The sequence below is a fragment of the Notolepis coatsorum genome (genome assembly GCF_963971535.1).
Source record: "Notolepis coatsorum genome assembly, chromosome: 18".
NCBI lineage: Eukaryota > Metazoa > Chordata > Actinopteri > Aulopiformes > Paralepididae > Notolepis > Notolepis coatsorum.
In genome coordinates this window covers 2,965,249-2,988,929 of record NC_140182.1, presented here as the reverse complement: position 1 = coordinate 2,988,929, position 23,681 = coordinate 2,965,249, and the positions used below count along the sequence as shown (strand labels likewise).

Below are 23,681 nucleotides of genomic sequence, written 5' to 3'. Positions count from 1 at the left end.
AGCAGAGAGCAGAGAGCAGAGAGCAGAGAGAGAGAGCAGAGAGCAGAGAGCAGAGAGCAGAGAGCAGAGAGCAGAGAGAGAGAGCAGAGAGCAGAGAGCAGAGAGCAGAGAGCAGAGAGCAGAGAGCAGAGAGCAGAGAGCAGAGAGCAGGGAGCAGAGAGTAGGGAGCAGAGAGCAGAGAGCAGAGAGCAGAGAGGAGAGAGCAGAGAGCAGAGAGCAGAGAGGAGAGAGCAGAGAGGAGAGAGCAGAGAGCAGAGAGCAGAGAGTAGGGAGCAGAGAGCAGGGAGCAGAGAGCAGAGAGCAGAGAGCAGGGAGCAGAGAGCAGAGAGAGAGAGCAGAGAGCAGAGCAGAGAGAGAGCAGAGAGCAGGGAGCAGAGAGCAGAGAGCAGAGAGCAGGGAGCAGAGAGCAGAGAGCAGAGAGCAGAGAGCAGAGAGCAGGGAGCAGAGAGCAGGGAGCAGAGAGCAGAGAGCAGAGAGCAGAGAGCAGAGAGCAGAGAGCAGAGAGCAGAGAGCAGAGAGCAGAGAGCAGAGAACAGAGAGCAGAGAGCAGAGAGCAGAGAGCAGGGAGCAGAGAGCAGAGAGCAGAGAGCAGAGAGCAGAGAGCAGAGAGCAGAGAGCAGAGAGCAGAGAGCAGAGAGCAGAGAGGAGAGAGCAGAGAGCAGAGAACAGAGAGCAGAGAGCAGAGAGCAGAGAGCAGGGAGCAGAGAGCAGAGAGCAGAGAGCAGAGAGAGAGCAGAGAGCAGAGAGCAGGGAGCAGAGAGCAGAGAGCAGAGAGCAGAGAGCAGAGAACAGAGAGCAGAGAGCAGAGAGCAGAGAGCAGAGAGCAGAGAGCAGAGAGCAGAGAGCAGAGAGCAGAGAGCAGGGAGCAGGGAGCAGAGAGCAGAGAGCAGAGAGCAGAGAGCAGAGAGCAGAGAGCAGAGAGCAGAGAGAGAGCAGAGAGCAGAGAGCAGAGAGCAGAGAGCAGAGAGCAGAGAGAAGAGAGAGAGCAGAGAGCAGAGAGCAGAGAGCAGAGAGCAGAGAGCAGAGAGCAGGGAGCAGAGAGCAGAGAGCAGAGAGAGAGAGAGAGCAGAGAGCAGAGAGCAGAGAGCAGAGAGCAGAGAGCAGAGAACAGAGAGCAGAGAGCAGAGAGCAGAGAGAGAGCAGAGAGCAGAGAGCAGAGAGCAGAGAGCAGAGAGCAGAGAGAGAGCAGAGAGCAGAGAGCAGAGAGCAGAGAGCAGAGAGCAGAGAGCAGGGAGCAGAGAGCAGAGAGCAGAGAGCAGAGAGCAGAGAGCAGGGAGCAGAGAGCAGAGAGCAGAGAGAGAGCAGAGAGCAGAGAGCAGAGAGCAGGGAGCAGAGAGCAGAGAGCAGAGAGCAGAGAGGAGAGAGACAGAGAGCAGAGAGCAGAGAGCAGAGAGCAGAGAGCAGAGAGCAGAGAGCAGAGAGGAGAGAGCAGAGAGCAGAGAGCAGAGAGCAGAGAGCAGAGAGCAGAGAGCAGGGAGCAGAGAGCAGAGAGCAGAGAGACAGAGAGCAGAGAGCAGAGAGCAGAGAGCAGAGAGCAGAAAGAGAGCAGAAAGAGAGCAGAGAGCAGAGAGCAGAGAGCAGAGAGCAGGGAGCAGGGAGTAGAGAGCAGGGAGCAGGGAGTAGAGAGCAGAGAGCAGGGAGCAGAGAGCAGAGAGCAGAGAGCAGAGAGAGAGCAGAGAGCAGAGAGAGAGCAGAGAGCAGAGAGAGAGCAGAGAGCAGAGAGCAGAGAGCAGAGAGGAGAGAGCAGAGAGCAGAGAGCAGGGAGCAGAGAGAGAGAGAGCAGAGAGCAGAGCAGGGAGCAGAGAGAGAGCAGAGAGCAGGGAGCAGAGAGCAGAGAGCAGAGAGCAGAGAGCAGAGAGCAGAGAGCAGAGAGAGAGCAGAGAGCAGAGAGGAGAGAGCAGAGAGCAGAGAGCAGAGAGCAGAGAGCAGGGAGCAGAGAGAGAGAGAGCAGAGAGCAGAGAGCAGAGCAGGGAGCAGGGAGCAGAGAGCAGAGAGCAGAGAGCAGAGAGACAGAGAGCAGAGAGCAGAGAGCAGAGAGCAGAGAGAGAGAGAGAGCAGAGAGCAGAGAGCAGAGAGCAGAGAGCAGAGAGCAGAGAGCAGAGAGCAGAGAGCAGAGAGCAGAGAGCAGAGAGCAGGGAGCAGAGAGAGAGCAGAGCAGGGAGCAGAGAGCAGAGAGCAGAGAGCAGAGAGCAGAGAGCAGGGAGCAGAGAGAGAGAGAGCAGAGAGCAGAGAGCAGAGAGCAGGGAGCAGAGAGCAGAGAGCAGAGAGCAGAGAGCAGAGAGCAGAGAGCAGAGAGCAGAGAGAGATCAGAGAGCAGAGAGCAGAGAGCAGAGCAGAGCAGAGAGCAGAGCAGGGAGCAGGGAGCAGAGAGCAGGGAGCAGAGAGAGAGAGAGCAGAGAGCAGAGCAGGGAGCAGGGAGCAGAGAGCAGAGAGCAGAGAGCAGAGAGCAGGGAGCAGAGAGCAGAGAGCAGAGAGAGAGAGAGCAGAGAGCAGAGCAGGGAGCAGAGAGAGAGAGAGCAGAGAGCAGAGAGCAGAGCAGGGAGCAGGGAGCAGAGAGAGAGAGAGCAGAGAGCAGAGCAGGGAGCAGGGAGCAGAGAGCAGGTTAGCTCCTTGAATGTTCCCTGCAGGTCCTCCCGCCCTGTGATCTCCAAGTCATCGATCTGCATCGGTGTGAAATATCAGACGGAACTAGTGAGATTGTCGTCTTGAAAGTCAACACGTGTCACAGCCAGGGTTCAAGCGAGGAGGACACGTCGTCACACGCACCTCTTTATCGCCCTCGCCGGCGCGTCACGCTCCTCGTCACGTGTGTCGCCGGTCTGTTTCCTCGCGCAGCCCCTGGTGGGGTCGGAGGTCACCACAACAACCAACACTTACCACCACGTGATATTCGTGATAATGACTTTAGTTTAACAACAGCTGTCAACAGATCATCTGTGGTGATCGAACCGTCACCACTACACGCTTGGGAATGTGACCAAGACATATTATAGGACTTCGTTAACTTCAAGTATGTATATTGTGATCGAAATATTATCATGTAGTAATAATAATTATAGATCTGTGTTGAAATACATATTCTATCTCTGATAGCCTTGACTAGTTTAATATGATCAACTGGTACACTAGCTACAGCTCAGACAATAGGACGACAGTCTGACGCAGGGTGACCAGGTTTCCCCCTTCTGGTTTTACTGTCCCACCATTTGAGACCGCGTCCCACATATTGAGAGGATGTCCCTCTTTTCGAAGCAAAAATAAAAATCGAACACAAGACATTACTGTCAAGTGATAAAGTTTGAATATTTAAAACAATAAATAACAGTACAAAAAGGGGGACACAGGTACGACCAGGGTTGAGGAGATGTGACATGTGACTTTACTCTTGTTCTAGTTGTGAAGACATAACGTACAGTAGGCTATAGAGCCAATCTTGTTATTCATTCTTTAACTGAGGCATAATTCTCTTGTTTACCTTTTCTGTCATATCTGGTATCTCATGTACGTCATTTCGATTATGTATTTATTTAATCTCAGTTCTGACCAGAGCTCTTTGTCACTTTCTGGTCAGACGCTTGTGTGTCTCTGATGATAAACTGATCTCTGTGGAAGCAGATTAATAAACTACGTTCTATATTTTCATATAAACCGACTTGAATTCCTACAGCTTACTGTCATGGCTCATTTAAATATTCCACGACAATATTCGCCAAAAATTTTACACACATACACACACACAGACAGATACACGGAGACACACACACACACACACACACACACACACACACACACACACACACACACACACACACACACACACACACACACACACACACACACACACACACACACACACACACACACACACACACACACACACACACACACACACACACACACACACACACACACACACAAACACACACACACACACACACACACACACGAACACACACACACACACACACACACACACACACACACGAACACACACATAAACACACACATTAAGCTCTGGGGAAGGGATCTGAATATAGGTTTGGTTTAGTGTTCCGGGAATGTAACAATAAAAAGAATAATCATTGATAATTAATTATTATTATTCATAATATGTATTATTATTATTATTATTATTATTATTATTATTATTATTATTATTATTATTATTATTATTATTATTATTATTATTATTATTATTATTATTATTATTATTATTATTATTATTATTATTATTATTATTATTATTATTATTATTATATAATTAACTAGAAAGGTGCACTCTGTAGAGTGCAAATCTCCACCAGGTGGCAGCCACACATGTCTCTCTCTCTCTCTCTCTCTCTCTCTCTCTCTCTCTCTCTCTCTCTCTCTCTCTCTCTCTCTCTCTCTCTCTCTCTCTCTCTCTCTCTCTCTCTCTCTCTCTCTCTCTCTCACAGAACAAACATGCCTGCAATATTTAACAACTGCAGACTATTACACTATTACACATTATATTACACTATTTCATATAACACAATATTACACACCATTACACGATCACACAATTACACTGTCACACTATTATACACTGATACATGGGTAAGGCAAATATTATTTGTCAGGTTTGGTGGAAATCGGATCAGGAGATTTGAGTGTTGAACATTTGGCCTGATGGTGGCGCTAGAGGAAAGGTCATGGGGTCACCAATCATCAATAGGATTCCTCCTCTTGGGGTCATGAATGTGCACATCACACATTTTAAAAGATTTGGATGAAAGCTGTTAGAGATATACTGTACTAATGTGGGCGCAATCGATCACATGATCTCCCCAGGCTTCCTCAACCAAGTACATGATTTACACCGAGATGATTTAAACCAAGTACATTTATTTAGACCGCTGGTGGTCCACTGTGTCTCTGGGTAAGAAAAGCATAACTTACTATTTTTGTTTTTTTAATATTGGCTTTTCTCCCACTCCTGTGGAAGGACAAGAGGAGAATTTTCACAGGCAAATACTCATTGAAGGACCTTTTAAAGGGGAACTATTTTACTATTTCTTTCACTATTTGGGCACTTTTACACAATTCCTGTGAGTCTATGGAACACCTCTGTAATATATATATATTTTTTATTCATTGTTTTGTATTTCTAATCAAGTCCTCAAAAACAGCATTTTTCTACCTCAAGATTTCGAGCTGTTTTGAGCCTGGGCTCCTAAACCACTGCGCTATACGGCCCCGCCTGAACATTAACATGCAGCCTGGGCTCCTAAACCACTGCGCTATACGGCCCCGCCTGAACATTAACATGCAGCGGTGTCTTTATGACATCACATATAGGGCACATTTTCAAATGACTCAGTTCAGTGAGGGTGAATATTGTGAGAGGAGAATTGGAAGAATGCGCCAATATGAGAATTTTGAGACATAGATCATATTAATATAAGTTCACATAGCTAGGAAACAATGCTAAACACTCAAAAAGGCCATTTATAAGATAGTTCCCCTTTAATGAAAAAGCCATTCACATCTTTCAGCAAATATATATTTTACAACAGACAATATTTACAATGTACGTTTTACTTGTGTGGGTGATGATGATGGCTCTCCAAATGAAACGCCCCACTTCGTTCAGGAGTTTATTATTTCTAATTATGGGCCGTATATGTAAACAGCTGACAGCTGCCATCCCAGGATTGCTCTTATTTATGATACGCTTGTCATCGGGAGAGGGGGCATTTATAACCCGACACCTTGGCATGTGCTACCAAACCCTCACGCGGGCCATCGCTGAGACAGTCAAGTGCATCCACTGAAAGGGTTAACGACCCGGTGGCTACATTCTAATATGTGTACGATATACAGTAGACAGGACCACGCCGCTGTGCCAACTGTGACATCACTGTGCCAACTGTGACATCACAGACACCCGGTCCGACTTCAGAGCGGGCGGAAGGAAGCGCACGGAGGAGGACGGCACGTTTACATTGGAACAGCTGTGAATGTTAAGTTTAAGTTAAGTTTCTTTATTAGTTGTCGTACAGAAGTACAGAATACTTTTATACAAAATGCCTCTTTCTGTTACGCTCCAGAGACTGTGCTAGACAAAAATAGATAAGTATAAAATAAAATAAAATAAGTATAGCAAGTATAAAATAGAAGTCACGTACGTAGGCACAAGTGTTCAGTGTGTACATAATGTACAATGTTCAGTGCAGAGTAGAAGTAACTGAGTTACCATACAATATACTATACAATATACTAATATACAATATACTATATAGTGCAAAGCAGAAATGGGATGAGGTACAATTTAGGTACAATTTATTTATATGCGAAGTCAGTCCCCGTTTGAAGATTCTTTTTAAAGATTTCCAGTGCCAGTGTTCTATTGTCCATTTTGCATGTATAACCAGAAATCAGTGTGACTGTACTCCTGAAAAAGTATAGAATGGTTTATTTGTATTGGGAAAGACACAGACACATTAGCTGGTTGAACAACATCTATATGTGTGGCAATAATGCAGATATTGAGTGTATTTCTGTGAAAATGAGCGTGGCGCACGCCTCTGAATCCAACCAGAGCGATTCAATTCGCTTCCCGCCCGCGAGTCGGCCGCCCGCGCGTGGCCGGTGGGCACAGCGACGCCCGTTAACATGGGTCAAGTATAGTGTACAGTATGCACACAACCAGGTCTCTCTGCTAGTAGGAGAACAGCTAGTCGGGAATGTCTGTGAACTTACCCCTGCAATCCAGATCTGGTAAGTGGACTGCTGGAAAAAAGAGAGAAAAAAATACTAAATATTCAATCATTTGATTGATTGGAATACATGACATGTCGTTACAAAACGAATAAGAAACTCAACAACTCACCTTTGCAGGTCCTACTGTATTCCGGAGACATTTCTTTGGAAAACACGTTTCAGTCATGTTGTGAATCAGTATAGTTGTAGCAACCTATGCTAACATGACACACCAGGTGAGTACTCAGCTGCAAGGAGCCGCAGATTAACTGTACGATACCCTGCTATCACTTCACCTCAATATCTCTCTTTCTTGTAATATCTTATGTTCACCCGTCAGGAGTGTGTGATACACAATAGCTCTCCTGTTTCCAGCTGCATACTGTAGCATTACAAAAAACACTTTATCAGTCGTTTACACACACCTGCAACTGGCACCCGGCCTTTTAACTGTCATGTGACTGTTCTGAGGGGAGTGAGGGATTGTAGATGCCCCACGTGTGAGAGGGAAGAGGAGGAGGTGGTTGGAGATGGTGGTCTAGTGCAGTGGTTCCCAAAGTCGGGGTCGCGACCCAAAGGTGGGCCGCGAGCAGCCACGGGAGGGCTGCGAGATGATTAAAAAAAAATAAAAAATTCAGGCCACTGAACTTAGAAGCAGGCCAGGACAGTGTTTCTAGTTCTATTCTAAAATTCTATTCTATTGTATTCTAAAATGTGACTATATGGTTTTATATTAACTTAATAAATAAACAAAAACGAAAAATCTACTTATTTCAACGAACATTTCAAACTAAATAACAGATTATGCACATAAAACGCTGAAAACAACCGAAGCAACAATAGTATTTTAATGAGGCTATTATTATTATCATTATTATTTTGCAACAAGTTAGCCCTCTCATAAATAGCACATATAAATGAATAACTAACTTGAACTAACTTAATAGGATTGAAGTGATATTTGGCTTAAAAAATCGGTCGCCTGGCAAAAAAAAGAAGAAAAAAAAGCCTGACGATGTGCATTGGGCCGCGGCTCTCTGACGCCTTATTTTCTGGGTCCTGGCCTGAAAAGTTTGGGAACCCCTGGTCTAGTGGTGGGAGGGGAGGTGCTGGAGGAGGTGAAGCAGTTTCGCTATCTGGGAGATGTGATGGCCGGTGAGGGCGAGAGTGGATAGGGGGGCGGTGAGGGCGAGAGTGGCGGCAACGTGGAGGAAGTGGCGGGAAATTAGAAGGCTACTGGTGAATCGAAACATAGAGGTAAAGATCAGAGGAGGGATATATGAAGCATGTGTGAGATCAGTTCTCCTGTATGGTTCAGAAACGTGGGCCATGACACAAAGGGTGATGGTGGCGTTAAGGAGCTGCGATCGGAAGATGTTGAGGTATGTGGCAGGAGTCAGATGGCAGGACGGGAGGACCAGTGCCGAGGTGGATGAGATCTGTGGGGTCATCAGGGAAATTGATTTCAAGGTGAGATAGGGACGTCTCAGGTGGTTTGGACATGTGAGGAGATCGGAGGAGGGGGGGGGGGGTGTTGAGAGGGGTGGAGGAGATGATTGTGGATGGGTGGAGGCCGAGAGGGAGACCGAAGCAGACGTGGAGGGGATGTGTGGGGAAATTATATGAGGGATCTGGAGATACATGAAGACGTGGCACAAAACTGTGCCCAGTGGTGTGGAGTCATCGCCCGTCCAACCTCACTGTAGTGGGGGAAAAGGACGTAAAACGAATATAATGATGATGATGATGTATTACATCCCTTGTTATTTTATTTGGTTGTTTGTTTGATGTGTGTTTTAATTATTTCCCTTACCTCTGTGATGTATGTATCATCTGTCTCTTTAACATTTAATTTTATTTATTTTGTCACCTTTTTCCCGTTACCCTTCGAAAGGACCTTTTGTACTCTCACCAGGCCATCATTGTAATTTAGATTTGTTTTCCATAATTAAATTAATTGGTTAAATCAAGCGGGCAGAAAAGTGGAAATTTTTGAACTTCAACTTGAGGACTGCATACTTTTTTTGCAAACCAAAACAACATACTTTATACTTATAGCACATGCATGAACCGGCTGGTCTCTTTTGAAAGATGACATTCTGAGGTTTCTGATTCCCAAAAAGAAATTCACTTTTAGTGCTAACGTAATAGAGTAACATAGGTCTGAACTTGAGTTGTAGAAAAACTTGTTACTCAAGTTTTTCTGTAGTAGTTAGTAGTCCAGAGGTAGTATTTCCCCAGAAGGTGGTATGGCTTACAAATCCAGACGGAGCCATAGCCTGAAGCCTTATGTAGTACATATCCAAATGTCATAAATGAGTGATTAGGAGTGATTTTGGTAAACTGTGTACAAATAAAAGCTCAGTTTTCTCATAGACTTCAATTCATTTGGCTTCCTGTTAAAGAATTTAGTTGTTCACCTAGATCCCTGATTCACACATCCCCACATGGGGTATCATTGGAAGCCACACTCATTGGCTACAATGATCCACAATCATTTTAGAGATCGGATCTAGATTGACGGAACTCCTGCAGCCTGAGTCGGGAGTGGTATTTTGCGCAATACCGTGTACTTTGCACAAGCCTCAAATACCGGCATGTAACTCGAGAACCGCTGAACGGATTTTGTCGGATTTTGTCGCTATCGACAGGCAACAAATAAGCCTTCAATTCGATATATATATATTGTATTACAAAATATGCACACCCGAGCCACTAGGGGTCACCAAAGTGCCGGTTGCAAAAAGTCCGAAAACCACATGGACTTAAGAAGAGAGATATGAGCAACTCGGAGAGAGACATATATTCACATTCAGTATGAAAAAGGGAGAAACATGAATGTGAATCATTTATATTTAATGTACGAGAAGAACAAAAAACAAATGATGACATCTCACTTTAGACAAAAAAATCGCATGACAATGTGCAGAATGTACTATAGGTAAACAAGAGACTTACGCCACTGGGTGAACGATGGAGGATTCCCACGTTTAAAGTTAAAATAAGCCTGTCGATTGACTTCGGTACGTTCACATCTTCCACACTTACTTGATGGCAGAATAGTACAGTAGTAATGCTTATCGGATGCCAGTTTAGGATCAATCAGAAAGACATCGGAGTATAATCGCGTCATGCCAGTCCGACAAAGCCCCGACAAAACAACCTCAGCCCTCGCTGTTGAACATCTTCTTCCTGTCAGACTTGTCTTCGATGTTCTTACGCCAGTCACCGACATCACGCAGCTGCTTGTCCTGCGGTGTGGAAAGGGCCGGCGTTAAAGTCGAACTAAGGTATTGACTTTGAGATTAATAAAGACAGACTCCAAAGATGCCTTAACTCCGAAGATAAGCCTATTTCTACTGAAATGATTACAAACGTACAAACATTTACAAGTATTCACAACTTCGAAATAAATTAGGGACTCATGTTTTAACAGTTGCATACAGTTTATCATTGTATAAAGACCTTTTTCCACTACATTTAGAAACACAATTATAATTCCAGATTTTTGGTCTTGGGGCTACAAAATTGATTACGTTTAGATGTCAGATTGGGTCTTTAAGGAATCAAACATGGAACAAATACAGTGCGACACCCACCTCCTCTTTGACCTCCTTCTTCACTTGTTTCAGGTTGGACCTGAGGTCCATGTTCACCGTGTGCTTGGAGCCCAGCAGAGCTTTGAGCATGGCGTCAGCGGACATGCGCACTTTCTTCAGCTTCGGTTTCTTGAACTTTCCCCTCAGATCAACAATCTTGATGTTCATGTCTCTGACCTGTCGGACACACAGAACAAAACCAGTCAGCGCTCTCTCATATGTCTGTAATGCAAGTTCTTATATGTCTCTTATATGTTTGTAATGCAAGTTCTTATATGTCTCTTATATGTCTGTAATTCAAGTTATTTTTTTTTATCCACTTTTTCTCCTTATTTTTTCTATTTTTTCTCCCATCCCAATTTCGTGTTTCCAATTCTCCCCTCCCCTGTCTTGAACGTTGCTCGACCATGCCTCCCACTGGTCGGCTGTAGGGAGGATAGAAGCCTTGCATCACGTGTCCTTTTCCGCATGTAGCCTTTTTACAACGCATCCGCGTTTCCGGCGCTCTGATTGGCCAGGTCATGTGACATGTGCGCCCAATAGCGTGTTTGCCCATTTCCACGTCGAACAGCCTGCAAACTACCTGGCGTTCTATCGCCATGCTCTAAGACAAACTCTAACCTTAACCAACTTCGAAAGAGTGCCTAAGCTTAACCAGTGTAGAAACTTGCCGTCCCACGATTGGCGCTCATGTCACATGACCTGGCCAATCAGAGCACAAAACGGGAACCCGGAAACGCGGATGCGTTGTAAAAAGGCTTCAAGCGTCCCCTCCAGTACACGAGGAGGCAGCCTGTCACACTTGCGCGAGGAGAGAGAGAGAGAGAGAGAGAGAGAGAGCGCGCTTCACGGGCTCATCTCTCTCCTCGCGCCACCAATCGCTCGCGCGGCGTCACATTAAATGCAGTTCGATGTCAACCAAAACGCAGAGCAGCGTTTTGTGTGACACCAAGTCAGCGGCGCCAGAAAATAGGAGCTTCCCACCTGTGGGTCTGCTGTCCGCTGAGATCAAAGCTCAAGAGTCCGCGCGGACGTCCGCGGAGTCTGCTCTGTGTACAGTCTGCTGGACTATGGGAGCGCCTTTATACGTCTGTAATGCAAGTTCGTATATGTCTGTAATGCAAGTTCTTATATGTCTGTAATGCAAGTTCTTATATGTCTGTAATGCAAGTTCTTATATGTCTGTAATGCAAGTTCTTATATGTCTGTAATGCAAGTTCTTATATGTCTGTAATACAAGTTCTCATATGCCTGTAATGTAAGTTATTATATGTCTCTTATGTCTGTAATGCAAGTTCTTATATGTCTCTTATATAAACAGTGAAACACCATTCTCTCATTCACACAGTGAAACACCACTAGTGATATTAACATGTTCTCTCATTCACACAGTGAAACACCACTAGTGATATTTACATTTACATTTACATTTAGTCATTTAGCTGACGCTTTTATCCAAAGCGACTTACAAGTTCTGTACGACAAGCCATCAGGAAGGGCACAACTCTATCAGCTGAGCAACAATGTTCATCAAAGTGTTGAGTGCTACAGTGTAGGTTAGTTTATTAGGACAAGTGCATGACAGTACGGTTAGTTAGGGTTAGATTTTTTTTATTGTTGATATTAACATGTTCTCTCATTCACACAGTGAAACACCACTAGTGATATTAACATGTTCTCTCATTCACACAGTGAAACACCACTAGTGATATTAACATGTTCTCTCATTCACACAGTGAAACACCACTAGTGATATTAACATGTTCTCTCATTCACACAGTGAAACACCACTAGTGATATTAACATGTTCTCTCATTCACACAGTGAAACACCACTAGTGATATGAACATGTTCTCTCATTCACACAGTGAAACACCACTAGTGATATTAACATGTTCTCTCATTCACACAGTGAAACACCACTAGTGATATTAACATGTTCTCTCATTCACACAGTGAAACACCACTAGTGATATTAACATGTTCTCGCATTCACACAGTGAAACACCACTAGTGATATTAACATGTTCTCTCATTCACACAGTGAAACACCACTAGTGATATTAACATGTTCTCTCATTCACACAGTGAAACACCACTAGTGATATTAACATGTTCTCTCATTCACACAGTGAAACACCACTAGTGATAATTAACATGTTCTCTCATTCACACAGCTAGAGAAAATGGCTTCTACTCTCCGTGCTGAAAATATAGACAGCTTTGGAGATTGGAAGCAGAATCGACTAACTATACACATCGTCAGGAGACAGAAACGTTGACCCGTTTGTAGCTGAGGGAGCTATACGTGGCTAAAGGAAAACAAACGTCCAGCTTCTGGGATCCCAGGGGATTCCAGGATGACGGTGTTGGCAGCGATGGCATTCCCGCTGCCAAACGTCACACTGCAAGTGACCTTTCATATACTGCAGTCAAGGCGTTTGCCAGGGGACTCCGCCAAGACAAAGTATGTCCCCATTAGGGCTGTCACGTTATATTCGAATTAGGGCTGTCAGTTTAACGCGTTAATTAGATTAATTAATTACACAGCAAATTATCGCGTTATGAAAATGGGGGACCCTGATGTAAACAAGACGAAAGTCTTTCTCTGGTCTGCATCCCCTTAACAATTGTGTGTATTGAGTCGTACTGTATTGTACCCATTCTGCAATCTGTTGATAACATTTTCATTCAATCAATCAATCTGCGCGGTGATTGATTGAATGAACATTTTATTTTGAGTAAATTGTAATGAACCAAATGAGAATATCAATACATTTTTTTTTTATCTTTGACTGTGAATAACACCATGCTCAAATTGACCAGACCTGAACAATCTAAGAAAATGTATAGATGGAAGATGATTAAACGGTTTTGTAGATATACAGTACTGAATTCTGCCATCTGGACACATGCCATTTGAAATATGATTATAGAATATAGAATATCAGGCATAAAATGGTTATGCGATTAAAATGCGATTAATTAGATTAATTAATTACAAATCCTGTAATTAATTAGATAAAAAATGTTAATCGCCTGACAGCACTAATTAGAATATCAAATTTAATTTCGAATTTACATAAAAACACCAGATTCGAACATGAACGGAGAACTGTGCCTTTAAGACGGCACGGTGGGTAGGGCGACATGCTGCCAAGTGTTGTTGAATGAAGGAATGAAAACTTTATTTAACAGATTGCAGAATGGGTACAATACAGTACGGCTCAATACACACAATTGTTAAGGGGATGCAGACCAGAGAAAGACTTTCATCTTGTTTACATCAGGGTCCCCCATTTTCAATTCATATTGACATTTATGACATACACGACATACATGACATCATGACCTTTATGGCATAGGGAAATACAGGTATTTAGTACTGATACATTTGTGACATAAACGGTATTCAAATATACAGTACTGTTACCCCTAGATCCTGACAGAGTATATACATATGATGGGGAGGGGACTGTACATTAGGAGGGGGTGGGTGGGTGGGAGAGAAATATACATACGGCGGGGAGGGAATATATACATGCGGTGGGGAGGAGACTGTCTATTAGGAGGGGGTGGGGGGGTTTGGACATTTACGGTGTTGTCGCCGGCAGTTGGCGCGAGTATTTAAACGTCTACCGTTACGTAAATTCGAATTCGAATTCTAACTCGTCTATTCAATTCGGCAACAAATATCGAATTCGATTTTCTTTGTTAAAGTGACAGCCCTAGTCCCCATCGAGAGACTGGCCAGTGAGTCAGACCAACGTCACGTGGTTAAAGAGCAGCAGATAGCGGACACGGTCGACGACGAGTCTGACGCCGGTGATGACCAGGCGGTGGTGCGACTGGTCATGTGACATGTGATTCTGCAGCAAGCCTCAGGTCCCACATCCTGTCCAGTCCGTCCACCTCGCACCTCAGGTCGTGGGACAGGGACCTCCTTCACTCAGGGCACCACAGTGTTCCAGTTTGACAGCCTCATTGTGGTCGAATCTTGATGTCAACGCACTCGCTGCCGCACCTTTCATGGAGACATCATTGTTCAATCCCGCTAAGAGAGAGTTGATCCTTGGCGATGGCACAACCTCCTGGTGGTGAACCAGCCCTGAGGTCTTCTGATCAGGTCTCCTGGTGGTGAACCAGCTGGTCCCTGAGGTCTTCTGATCAGGCCTCCTGGTGGTGAACCAGCCCTGAGGTCTTCTGATCAGGCCTCCTGGTGGTGAACCAGCCCTGAGGTCTTCTGATCAGGCCTCCTGATGGTGAACCAGCTGGTCCCTGAGGTCTTCTGATCAGGCCTCCTGGTGGTGAACCAGCCCTGAGGTCTTCTGATCAGGCCTCCTGGTGGTGAACCAGCCCTGAGGTCTTCTGATCAGGCCTCCTGATGGTGAACCAGCCCTGAGGTCTTCTGATCAGGTCTCCTGGTGGTGAACCAGCCCTGAGGTCTTCTGATCAGGTCTCCTGGTGGTGAACCAGCCCTGAGGTCTTCTGATCAGGTCTCCTGGTGGTGAACCAGCCCTGAGGTCTTCTGATCAGGTCTCCTGATGGTGAACCAGCCCTGAGGTCTTCTGATCAGGTCTCCTGGTGGTGAACCAGCCCTGAGGTCTTCTGATCAGGTCTCCTGGTGGTGAACCAGCCTGAGGTCTTCTGATCAGGTCTCCTGGTGGTGAACCAGCCCTGAGGTCTTCTGATCAGGTCTCCTGGTGGTGAACCAGCCTGAGGTCTTCTGATCAGGTCTCCTGGTGGTGAACCAGCCCTGAGGTCTTCTGATCAGGCCTCCTGGTGGTGAACCAGCCCTGAGGTCTTCTGATCAGGCCTCCTGGTGGTGAACCAGCCCTGAGGTCTTCTGATCAGGCCTCCTGGTGGTGAACCAGCCCTGAGGTCTTCTGATCAGGTCTCCTGGTGGTGAACCAGCCCTGAGGTCTTCTGATCAGGCCTCCTGGTGGTGAACCAGCCCTGAGGTCTTCTGATCAGGCCTCCTGGTGAGAGCCCCCCCCCCCCCCCTCTGTGGCCCCTAGGCTCTGGAATGAGCTCCCCCAATCGTATTAACCAGGTCTCTTTTGACTGAGTACGTTATTAGCTTCGGCTATATTTTCCACCACAGAAGAAGAAGAAGAAGAAGAAGAAGAAGAAGAAGAAGAAGAAGAAGAAGAAGAAGAAGAAGAAGAAGAAGAAGAAGAAGAAGAAGAAGAAGAAGAAGAAGAAGAAGAAGAAGAAGAAGAAGGAGGAGGAGGAGGAGGAGGAGGAGGAAGAAGAAGAAGAAGAAGAAGAAGAAGAAGAAGAAGAAGAAGAAGAAGAAGAAGAAGAAGAAGAAGAAGAAGAAGAAGAAGAAGAAGAAGAAGAAGAAGAAGAAAGATGGCAGGGATGACAGCTCCTCTGGGTCACCCAGCACCCGCCCCCTTCACCTCCTGCTGTCCCAGCCATAGATATCTATAGAACACTAGATAGCTTAAGGCGGAGTCACCAGCGTCACTGAACCGCCGCCATCTTGCTCCAGTTAGCCTTGAGTGAGAGTGAGTGAGCTGCACAGACAAAAATACTCATAACTCGCTGAAATATTGACGGATTTACAAACGGGTTGGTTTGCTATAAACATCAAAGATGTAGTTATGATACTGCATACTTATAAAAAATTTTAAAGATGTTTTTTTTTACAAACCGCTTGAATCATAGCCACGTTAATAATGCTTGTAATAAACCAAACCGTTTGTAAATCCGTCAATATTTCAGCGAGTTATGAGTATTTTTGTCTGTGCAGCTCACTCACTCTCACTCAAGGCTAACTGGAGCAAGATGGCGGCGGTTCAGTGACGTCGCTCTCCATTGGCCGGCAGCGCGGGCAAGCTATCTAGTGTTCTATAGATATCTATGGTCCCAGCTGCCGCCTCTACGCCTGTCGCCCTCGGCCAGCGCACTCACAGACATGTGAAACGGGACACCCTGGGGAGCACTCTGGAGGATGAGAATAGGGGTCTGGACACTAAACAGATTACAGTATGTACCGTTTACGGCATTTGGAGTATTGTGTTTTCTAACACGTACACGGAGGGTGTAGACTACCACATGCTGCCCTACTGTCGGTCTGGGGAGGGTGTAGACTACCACATGCTGCCCTACTGTCGGTCTGGGGAGGGTGTAGACTAACCACATGCTGCCCTACTGTCGGTCTGGGGAGGGTGTAGACTACCACATGCTGCCCTACTGTCGGTCTGGGGAGGGTGTAGACTAGCACATGCTGCCCTACTGTCGGTCTGGGGAGGGTGTAGACTACCACATGCTGCTCTACTGTCGGTCTGGGGAGGGTGTAGACTACCACATGCTGCCCTACTGTCGGTCTGGGGAGGGTGTAGACTACCACATGCTGCCCTACTGTCAGTCTGTGGAGGGTGTAGACTACCACATGCTGCCCTACTGTCAGTCTGGGGATGGTGTAGACTACCACATGCTGCCCTACTGTCGGTCTGGGGAGGGTGTAGACTACCACATGCTGCCCTACTGTCGGTCTGGGGAGGGTGTAGACTACCACATGCTGCCCTACTGTCGGTCTGGGGAGGGTGTAGACTACCACATGCTGCCCTACTGTGGGTCTGGGGAGGGTGTAGACTACCACATGCTGCCCTACTGTCGGTCTGGGGAGGGTGTAGACTACCACATGCTGCCCTACTGTCGGTCTGGGGAGGGTGTAGACTAGCACATGCTGCCCTACTGTCGGTCTGGGGAGGGTGTAGACTACCACATGCTGCCCTACTGTCAGTCTGGGGAGGGTGTAGACTACCACATGCTGCCCTACTGTCAGTCTGGGGAGGGTGTAGACAACCACATGCTGCCCTACTGTCGGTCTGGTGGAGGGTGTAGACTACCACATGCTGCCCTACTGTCGGTCTGGGGAGGGTGTAGACTACCACATGCTGCCCTACTGTCGGTCTGGGGAGGGTGTAGACTACCACATGCTGCCCTACTGTCGGTCTGGGGAGGGTGTAGACTACCACATGCTGCCCTACTGTCAGTCTGGGGATGGTGTAGACTACCACATGCTGCCCTACTGTCTGAGGAGGGTGTAGACTACCACATGCTGCCCTACTGTCGGTCTGGGGAGGGTGTAGACTACCACATGCTGCTCTACTGTCGGTCTGGGGAGGGTGTAGATTACCACATGCTGCCCTACTGTTGGTCTGGGGAGGGTGTAGACTACCACATGCTGCCCTACTGTCAGTCTGGGGAGGGTGTAGACTACCACATGCTGCCCTACTGTCAGTCTGGGGATGGTGTAGACTACCACATGCTGCCCTACTGTCAGTCTGGGGAGGGTGTAGACAACCACATGCTGCCCTACTGTCGGTCTGGGGAGGGTGTAGACTACCACATGCTGCCCTACTGTCGGTCTGGGGAGGGTGTAGACTACCACATGCTGCCCTACTGTCGGTCTGGGGAGGGTGTAGACTACCACATGCTGCCCTACTGTCAGTCTGGGGAGGCTGTAGAACTACCACATGCTGCCCTACTGTCGGTCTGGGGAGGGTGTAGACTACCACATGCTGCCCTACTGTCGGTCTGGGGAGGGTGTAGACTACCAGATGCTGCCCTACTGTCGGTCTGGGGAGGGTGTAGACTACCACATGCTGCCCTACTGTCGGTCTGGGGAGGGTGTAGACTACCACATGCTGCCCTACTGTCGGTCTGGGGAGGGTGTAGACTACCACATGCTGCCCTACTGTGAGAGGAGGGTGTAGACTACCACATGCTGCCCTACTGTCGGTCTGGGGAGGGTGTAGACTACCACATGCTGCCCTACTGTCGGTCTGGGGATGGTGTAGACTACCACATGCTGCCCTACTGTCGGTCTGGGGAGGGTGTAGACTACCACATGCTGCCCTACTGTCTGAGGAGGGTGTAGACTACCACATGCTGCCCTACTGTCGGTCTGGGGAGGGTGTAGACTACCACATGCTGCCCTACTGTCAGTCTGGGGAGGGTGTAGACTACCACATGCCGCCCTACTGTCAGTCTGGGGAGGGTGTAGACTACCACATGCTGCCCTACTGTCAGTCTGGGGAGGGTGTAGACTACCACATGCTGCCCTACTGTCGGTCTGGGGAGGCTGTAGACTACCACATGCCTCCTCTGATAGGCGTGTGGTAGTCTACACCCTCCCCAGACCAACCTCCTCCTAGGTTCACTCTATCTCCCCAGATCCCCTCCCTGCTGAATAGTAGGAGTCGCTGTTGCAACGACCAGAAGCCCACCAGCTTCCTGACCATGAACGCTGCTTCCTGTTGTGTTCATATGGACGACTGACCAAGCCGGAGGTACCGCTGCCAGGAATCGAACCCAGGTCTGTGCGGTGGTAGGGTTTGAACCCATGTCTGTGCGCTGGTAGGGTTTGAACCTGTTAACAGAATTCGGCTATAGGGCGACAATAATGTGGTCAAGAGGCATGGTTTCTATCTTGAGCCTTAACTGGCGTGGTTTATTATTCACATGGCAGAGCAGTAACACTACAGGTCTCCTCTCACCGAGAGGCTGGGGGGAAGAGAAAGAAGTGGGAGGAGACATCTCTATTTATACTCGCCACCTGGTGGTGCTCCTGAGTGTCTCCGCCTAGAGCGCCCTCTAGTGGAAACAGTTATATACGCAGATAGACAGTTACTAGTGTAAACAGTTATATATGCAGTTAGACAGTTACTAACAATCCTACACAGAACCTCTGCCTTCAACAGAACCCATGTCTGTGCGCTGGTAGGGTTTGAACCCAGGTCTGTGCAGCGAGTGCTTAGACCTCTACACTACCCAGCTGCCTCAGGTCTGTGCGCTGGTAGGCGAGTGCTTAGACCTCTACACTACCCAGCTGCCCCAGGTCTGTGCGCTGGTAGGCGAGTGCTTAGACCTCTACACTACCCAGCTGCCCCAGGTCTGTGCGCTGGTAGGCGAGTGCTTAGACCTCTACACTACCCAGCTGCCCCAGGTCTGTGCGCTGGTAGGCGAGTGCTTAGACCTCTACACTACCCAGCTGCCCCAGGTCTGTGCGCTGGTAGGCGAGTGCTTAGACCTCTACACTACCCAGCTGCCCCAGGTCTGTGCGCTGGTAGGCGAGTGCTTAGACCTCTACACTACCCAGCTGCCCCAGGTCTGTGCGCTGGTAGGCGAGTGCTTAGACCTCTACACTACCCAGCTGCCCCAGGTCTGTGCGCTGGTAGGCGAGTGCTTAGACCTCTACACTACCCAGCTGCCCCAGGTCTGTGCGCTGGTAGGCGAGTGCTTAGACCTCTACACTACCCAGCTGCCCCAGGTCTGTGCGCTGGTAGGCGAGTGCTTAGACCTCTACACTACCCAGCTGCCCCAGGTCTGTGCGCTGGTAGGCGAGTGCTTAGACCTCTACACTACCCAGCTGCCCCAGGTCTGTGCGCTGGTAGGCGAGTGCTTAGACCTCTACACTACCCAGCCGCCCCAGGTCTGTGCGCTGGTAGGCGAGTGCTTAGACCTCTACACTACCCAGCTGCCCCAACATTGATAATTTTGGTAATTTTACAAGTGCAAATTGCAATGTGATGTGACTTTTTTTTGTGTCTGTGTCTGTGACTTGTGTTGCGGTTGTCGTGGTGATGTTTCAATCAACACGGTCTATTTTCATTTGCTAGTACTGGCGATAATACAGAAACATTTTGTTATTGGAAAAGACACCACAAAGGTCACGGATCTAGAGTTCCTTTAAGATTCACCAGCAGGCCAATCCCTGAAGGCGCTCGAGTGGCGCCTTTTACATCTCAATGTGTTAGATTGAAAACATGTTTTTATTCAACCTCAAAATAAGTGACTGAGAGCTATTGACATAAGGACCGACTGTGTGACAGCATTGCGCTTTCAGTATATTTTGAGACTGTGAATGTGTTAACTGTGTTTGTAAATCAAATCAAATCAAATTTATTTATAAGGCCCGACAACACACGTTAATGTCCCCATGGGCCGTACAGGTCTTCTTTAAACAAGTCAAGAAGAAAACATAACAATAAGTCAAGAACAGAACAAGAACACCATAAGATCCAAACATTTTTAGATGAATGCAAAAAATTCAAATATAAAATTAAAGAATGCAAGCACTCCCAGACATACCCCACGCGAAGGTAAGGAAAAACTCACTAAAACCTAACAATAGGGAAAAAAGCTCCACAGGCAGTGTGGAGGAGAGAAACCTTAGAAGGGCCATTCAAGGGGGGATCTCCCTTCTTAGATGTCGGTGATAGTAGTGTTGCAGACGGACAGTTGGTAAGCATGCACTCATGTGTGTAGTGAAACACAGATGAGTGCATGCAATAGCAACTGAACATTTTGAAAGATTAAAGATAAAGCAAATAGCGATAGCAACTGAACATTTTGAAAGATTAAAGATAGAGCTGATAGCGGATCTATTTGAGGCACAGGGGCGGCGCAAATAGGGTCTTGTAAAAGTCACTTTGGATAAGAGCGTCAGCTAAATGACTAAACAGCACACACACCCACACGCACACACTCACTTTAAATAAACACTCACTCTAACACCCACTCTACTCACTTTAAACACTTTAACACACTTTAACACACTTTATATTTATTAGTAAAGAGATTTCCACTACAACTCATACCTCATTGCACCTTACCCTAAGTTTGTACCTCATCCCATTGCTGCATTGTACCTCACTGTTACTCTTTTTTACTCTGTATTGTATATATGTGTATTGATTGACTGAACACTTTTTGTTTACGTACTCTTGACTTTTTCTATCTTATACTTTGTATCTATTTTATCTACAGCACACTCGCAGGAACTCATAGAGAAAAAAGCATTTCATGGAAAAGTATTCTGTATTTTACTATGACAACTATGAAAGAAACTTGAACTTGAACTTGAACTTAAATGTAAAAAACGTAAACTTCTGAACAAAAATTGGTCTGTTATTCAGGTTTTGGTAGAATCTAACAAAGGCTAGAGATCAATTTTCCAACCATAAGCCATGATTAGCTAACAATGTACACATGTATATGTTTATTTGCCATCTGTATTCTTTCATATTTGCCTGTGTACCTTCCAGCCTTAGTGGTCTGTAATGCTCACTCACTTTGTGTCTGTTTTGGTTGGAGAGTGTCGTGTGTGTGTGTGGCGACCATATTGTTGTTGTGTTGTCCATGCTGTTGCCACCCTGCCTAGCAACCGACCCAGTTCCCGTCTCGGTTCTATGTTTGTAATACAACGTCAACTGGTGGTAAGCCTTGCATTACAGCCACAGCTGTTTGATTCTGTTTGTGAGCAACTGTGTTGACATGGCAACAGCCAGGGGTGTAAAGTACTTGAGTAATTGTATTTTGTACTTAATTACTGTTTTTGGGAGATTTGTACTTTACTCGAGTATTATTAGGTTTGTATACTTGTACTTTTACTCAATTACATTTCAGAGGATAAAAATACATACTTTTTACTCCTTACGTTTAAAATGCAGACCTACAAAGTACAAATCTCGCAGGTCCAACCATTTTAATCCGTATATTTGTTTCTCCGGCCGAACTAACGCTAACGTTATTAATCCTGCGGCCGTGCTTTATTTAAAAACAGCCAATCAAATCCCCTATCAATGGAAAATGAACCCGCCCATACCCATGCTGATTGGTCCTTGTGCCAGACTAGAAAGCGGGGATCTTTGATTAAACACCTGCTATCAGAATAATAGACAGTCAGAGTGACGAGCTACAGAAGACGGCCACAATTAGTATGAGTGATGAAGAGGACGAAACGGAACATTTCATTGGCCCGGAATAAAAAAAAAGGTTTTACTTTTACTTTTTAGTACTTAAGTACATTTAACTCAAGTGTGTTTTTAGCCAGATACTTTTACTTGAGTATGATTTTGAGACGGTACTGTACCCATACTTTCACTTAAGTATAAGTGAACCATACTTGTACTTTTTACACCCCTGCAATAGCATTATTGAATCTTGAAATATTCAGCACAGAACCTCTGCAGGTGAGTATAAAATTAAGCAATAATATCAATCAATTTAAAGGTAGCTATAAACAAGCAGTTATGGACACATATAAGAGAGAGGAGCTTGAGCAGTAATGTGACTGCCTAATACATATTTTCCTCATTTGGATATTTGAATATATAAAAAACTGTACTTTTATTTTATTTTTCATAATTTGTTATATTATTTTTATTTGTATTAAATTATAATGTAAAATATTGTAAGGAATGGGCAGGGCTTGATACGTTTTTTTTCTTTTTTTACTTCCACCTGTTCCTTCTCAAACACCTTTTTTTTATCCACTTTTTCTCCTCCTTTTAAAATGTTTCTCCCATCCCAATTTAGCCGTGCCAATTCTCCCCTCCCCTGTCTTGATCGTTGCTCGCATGTGCCCCCCACTGGCCGGTCGTAGGGAGGATAGAAGCCCATCGCATGTCCCCTCCGATACATGTGGAGGCAGCCAGTCACATCCTTTCACCTGCCAGCGCAGACTCTCATTGGCGAGGAGTAACGTGTGGGAGGCTCACACTGCCCCCGCCATTTTCCTGTCTCTGCTGTGCAGGCGCCCCCCAACCGACCTGTAGGAGTCGGAGGCAACGCTGACAGACGGATTCGATGCCGGTGTCTCTTTGCGTTGGTGACGAGCGCAATGTGACCAGCCACCCAGCCGCCCTCTTCTCGAACACTTATTGTATGTCTTTGACTATTTACCTTTTTGTTTTTTAAACTTGTTTTATGTTTCTATGTTCGAGACAAATAAAAAACAAATGAATGAATGAATGAATGAATGAAGTTTATTTTTCGGTCTTGTTTACAGACAAATCAAACACACCCGTGTGGACTTACAAACGGAAAAGAAAAAAGAAAAGAAAAAAAATCACAAATGTACATATTCAAGGCAAGCTCACACACAAAATCAAATCAAACCCATGTGTACCACAATGTGTTCGGCGAGGAAAGAATAACGATAACGATATACAGTAAGTGAAAGAAAGTGTAAAATGTGAATGAAACGATGAGCGGTGGAATGAAGAATGGACAGAAAGAGAGAGAGAGAGAGAGAGAGATGGTTGACCCAGAGAGGTCAGCTGAGGGAGAGCAGAACAGGCAGAAGATAGACGGCTCACCTCGTCGATGACCAGCTTCAGCTTGAACTCGATGCCGTACTTCTCTTCCTCACTCAGGTCAATCTGTTCGTGGAGTTTCGCGCAAAGTGCCTAAAAAAGAATGCAGTGTTTTTGATTACACACTGAAAAAAAAGTATATATATATTACTGCATACAGTGATTACTGCATACAGTGATACAAAGCCATTGACCAAATTAGGACAAAACTATTTCGGCCACAGAAATAAACATCAATCAGAGC

General features: G+C 46.1%; 1 protein-coding gene across 1 annotated transcript in view; it reads right to left on the bottom strand.

Annotated features, from left to right (window-relative positions):
• Window positions 1–9,562: 9,562 nt before the first annotated feature.
• The window catches only part of LOC311245212 (troponin I, fast skeletal muscle-like), a 28,637-nt gene continuing 14,518 nt past the window's right edge, over window positions 9,563–23,681 (bottom strand). The window contains exons 5-7 of the mRNA XM_084335030.1: window positions 23,441–23,530; window positions 10,323–10,499; window positions 9,563–9,974 (exon numbers count right to left, since the gene is read on the bottom strand). Coding sequence (XP_084191156.1) covers window positions 9,888–9,974; window positions 10,323–10,499; window positions 23,441–23,530 — 354 coding nt within the window. The 3' untranslated portion in view covers window positions 9,563–9,887. The remainder of the gene's footprint in view (window positions 9,975–10,322; window positions 10,500–23,440; window positions 23,531–23,681) is intronic.